A 4,184-nucleotide genomic window follows, 5' to 3' on the forward strand; every position below is an offset into this window, starting at 1 on the left:
CTCATGTTGTGGTGACCTCCAACCATAAAATTATTTTCGTTGCTACTTCATAACTGTAATTTTGCTACTGTTATGAATCGTCATGTAAATATCTGATATGCAGGATGTATTTTCATTGTTACAAATTGAACATAATTAAAGCATAGTGATTAATCACAAAAACAATATGTAATTATATATGTGTTTTCCGATGGCCTTATGCGACCCCCAAAGGGGTCGCGACCCACAGGTTGAGAACCTCTGATATAAGGCTGTTTCCCCCAGTTAATTGAGAACTTAAACGTATTTTTTTTAATCCTAAGCATTTAAAACAGATTTTAAAATATTTCTTACCTGTGATTAAACTTATGGCCAAAGGAGATCCAGTCCTTTTCAATTAATACCTACACAAGAAAGAACATAAATATCATGGAGGGAAGCAAACCAGGAAAAATAAGAGGCCACAAGGATTCAGAGGTTCTTGGAGTAGAAGTCACTCTCCTTGGGTAACCTGCAAATGAGTGAGCTCTCATTGCCCACCAGTACAGAGGTGCGTATCGGAAGGGCAAAGCTGAAGGTCATCCATAGGAAAAACAAATGGGAATCGGTATATGAAAATGTTAGTATCACCATCCACTGAGTGCTGCTGTGAGTCTCAGCTCATACTGCTGCTTACAGGATCTCATTTCACTGTAGGGGAGGTATTATCAGCCTCTCTCTGCAGAAGGGGGAACTGAATGGAGGTTAGGTCCTCACCTAAGATCACGCTACTAGGAGGTGGTGCTTCCACCTCATAACCTAGCTCTACACCAAAGCCCATCTCAACCAAAACCAACCTTCTTACAAGAAACAACCTGGAATGTTTTCCAGTGAACTTTACTCCACTTAGGAAGTAAGTTCTCAACCCCACAGGTTGAGAACTGCTGCTCTATATAGATTATCTCCAATTTTTAAAAATCCAGAGATCTTTCCTGTGGATTAGAAGCGTTCTAAAATGATGGGGGCATGGTAGGAGCTTCAGCCCTGCTTTGCAGTGAACGGGTAAGAGGAGTTTCAAATTTAATTGTAAATGATACAGAAGAATCCCATCAATATCACCAATGCTCCAAGCTGGCCAGAGGTTCCCCTTAAAAAGTATGGAGTGGTTGAAGTTTGTCCTTGACAGCTCGCAAATGTAGCAAGACAATCAGAAAGGCCGGTGGTGATGAAGGATGGTGTGAAGGAGAGGCCCTCTGGGGGTTGTGTTTCAGAATCCCTCCACTGTCCAAGTATAAACCAAGGGGTCCAGCCCCCTGACCTCAGTGCAGGGGGGAGCTGAGACAGGAGTGTGTTCGCTGACACTTTGAAAAAGAAAAAGCCCGAGAAAGGAAACCTGCCTCTTCTGTCCCCGAGTGTCAACTAATATCCTCATAAAGATACCCATGTGGCTCGTCTGTCAGCATCTGCCCCTGCCATGGATTCAGGACCCCCCGAAGCACTTCCCACCAAACCATGGGCAGGAGGCAGGAAGCAGACTCAGTCGCTAGGAGGTCTCTGCAGTCATTTTAAGAAAATGGTTCCAGTGTGGTCAAAGCGTCTCCACTCCAGGCAACTATACACACATTCTGCAGTTGAAAGCAGCGTGTCACATTCTGATACCCAAAGGGTGCAGAATCTAAGAGGATATGCTCATAGTTTCAGCAGAGGCCACGTGAACAGGTTTTCAATACTGTCATCCAGAGTTGTAAAGGACTGCTTAAACAAAAGCAGCAAGTGAAAACAAAACAAGACAGTTTTTCCTCTCAAGGACTTTTGTGCATGCTCTGTATCAGTGGTTCTCAACCTTCTGGCCCTTTAAATACAGTTCCTCATGTTGTGACCCAACCATAAAATTATTTTTGTTGCTACTTCATAACTGTAATGTTGCTACTGTTATGAATCGTAATGTAAATATCTGATATGCAGGATGGTCTTAGGCGACCCCTGTGAAAGGGTCGTTCGACCGCCAAAGGGGTCGCGACCCACAAGTTGAGAACTGCTGCTCTATATAGATTACCTCCAATTTTTAAAAATTTGAATTTTTGTTATATTCACACTACTTCAAACTTGAAATTCCCATGAGCAAATGCTGTGTAAAACTATTTTACAAACTACTGAATGTATTTCATATTAACCCCTAAATTCACATTTAATAGCATTGTTTTTTTTGTTCCAACATCTTGGACATTTACCCCTTTTAAGCCTATTTCTCCTTTAATTCTTCTTGCTGATCTAAGAGAAAAATAATGTTGATGAGGAAAAAAAATGAAAACATTGCTCATGGTTACATTCAGGACCCTGCGTGGGACAGGGGCCCGGCGGCCGACTCACCATGAAGCCCTTCAGGGTCCGGTAGTGCGGGTCCAGCAGGAGGCTGGCCACGGAGCACACCTGCGCGGTCCTGTCCCAGCCGTCGGAGCAGTGCACCAGCACACTCGCCCCTTCCTCTGCGACCGCCTGGAAAACAGGGTCAGCACAGGCCACAGGGAATGGCCGTAGACACGGGACATCTCAGCAGGACGAGGCTCAGTTTCGTACTCGCAGAAACGGACAGACGTGCCAGTGACTTCATTCACTGAGTGTTCACACCCTCATCTGATGGATGTTGGTGGCCAAAGCTTCCCTTCCCAGGACACTAGATCCAGAAGCGACCACGAGGCCACCTTGGCTGAGCATGTGCACTACACAATCCACACCACATGCTGGACAAACACCTCTGAGACACCGCCTAGCCCACCTTTGACACCCCGCCCCCTTCCTCTCTGGGTTTCCACCTTAAGCCTTTCCCTTATTGAAATTATGGGTCTCCTATTGGCCTTTGACTTTTTTCAAAAGGAAAAGACAAAAATAAAAAAATGGTAAAACTATGAAATTAGAGATAAAAGGATAAGAGCCAAGTAATGGATCCAGTAATGGATCCAGGGTTGGGGGAAGGGAGAAAACAAAGGTAAAAATAATAGAAGCAAGTTTGCTACGGAAAGAATTTCTATTTGCTATCGCAAATGCGCACGCAGAATTTTAGCTGAGCATCTTGACAGGAAGCAGACTGGGAAAGGGAGGTTTTGTCCCGGCACTCATCACTGCCTGAAACTCTCCTTTTGCTCATTTTTGGTCTCCCACCCCAGAAGGTCAGCTCCATGGAGACTGGTTTATTGCACATTGCCTGCTTGGCACCTAGGAAGGTGCAGTGCGGGCACCAAGTGAACACCTGCCGAATAAACGCATTATCCAACAAAGGGCCTCCGTCCCTGCAGTGGACGCACTCGCCTGTACAAAGAATTATTTCCTCCACCCAGGAAGCCTAACTGCAGAGGATATTCTGTAAGTCTTTTACCACTTGACTGCCGTGCTGACATACTGTCAACTGAGCACTGACCTCTCTCGCAAAATCCCATCTCCACTACCACTTGACTGCCGTGCTGACATACTGTCAACTAACTGAGCACTGACCTCTCTCGCAAAATCCCATCTCCAGCCGGCGAACTTGGAGGTGTGCACAGTGGGGAGCACAGCAGCTCCCCACTCCAGCGGCACAGCCACACGCAGGGCAGCCGAGTGTGCTGGCTGGTCTGCCCCTTCGCTTACTTTCTCTGCCATCACGTACCTTGGCAATGAAAGTTCCTGCGTCCATGATGGCCTTGATGTGCCTTAACCAGCCAGAGTTCTCCAGTCCCCACAGAAAGTCGCTCATGGAGGGAGACTTCAGCTCACACACTGCAAGATAAATTACGTTATAAAAGCCAAATAAAGGCACTCCCGTTTTACAGGTGATCATGTTGTCGGGAGTTTAACAACTCCTTCAATGTAGTATTTTCCAGAAGACTTACGTCCAGGTAAATGCCCAAAACTTACTTGATTCTATGAAACCATTTCAAGTCAGGCTTCTATTTCCTCTGGCCCTGGGGGATGTTGCATAAGTTTAAAAGTATTATATGTAGAGATTAGACCCTAATATTAATGAAAATCTTGGAATATTACCATAGTGAAGATCCAGCCAGGATCTATTTACCCTCTTAGCATTGAAAACGGGTCACTCCAGAGCAGTGGTTCTCAACCTTGGCTGCACATTAGAATCACCTGGGAATCTTTTTAAAATCCTGATTTCTGGGCCTCATCCTCCAGAAATTCTGTTTCTTTGTTATGGGGTGGGGCCACAGCATTAGTAACAAAGAAACAGAATTTCCGGA

The 4,184-nt window shown here is 45.4% G+C and overlaps 1 protein-coding gene across 1 annotated transcript in view; it reads right to left on the reverse strand.

Moving 5' to 3' along the window:
- MTMR7 (myotubularin related protein 7) overlaps positions 1 to 4,184 on the reverse strand; it is a 68,243-nt gene that overhangs the window by 11,225 nt on the left and 52,834 nt on the right. Inside the window, exons 8-10 of the mRNA XM_014537934.1 lie at positions 3,602 to 3,711; positions 2,329 to 2,454; positions 334 to 383 (exon numbers count right to left, since the gene is read on the reverse strand). Of these exons, the coding sequence (XP_014393420.1) occupies positions 334 to 383; positions 2,329 to 2,454; positions 3,602 to 3,711 (286 nt within the window). The remainder of the gene's footprint in view (positions 1 to 333; positions 384 to 2,328; positions 2,455 to 3,601; positions 3,712 to 4,184) is intronic.

The sequence above is a fragment of the Myotis brandtii genome, unplaced genomic scaffold (genome assembly GCF_000412655.1).
Source record: "Myotis brandtii unplaced genomic scaffold, ASM41265v1 scaffold185, whole genome shotgun sequence".
In the NCBI taxonomy this organism is placed as follows: Eukaryota; Metazoa; Chordata; class Mammalia; order Chiroptera; family Vespertilionidae; genus Myotis; species Myotis brandtii.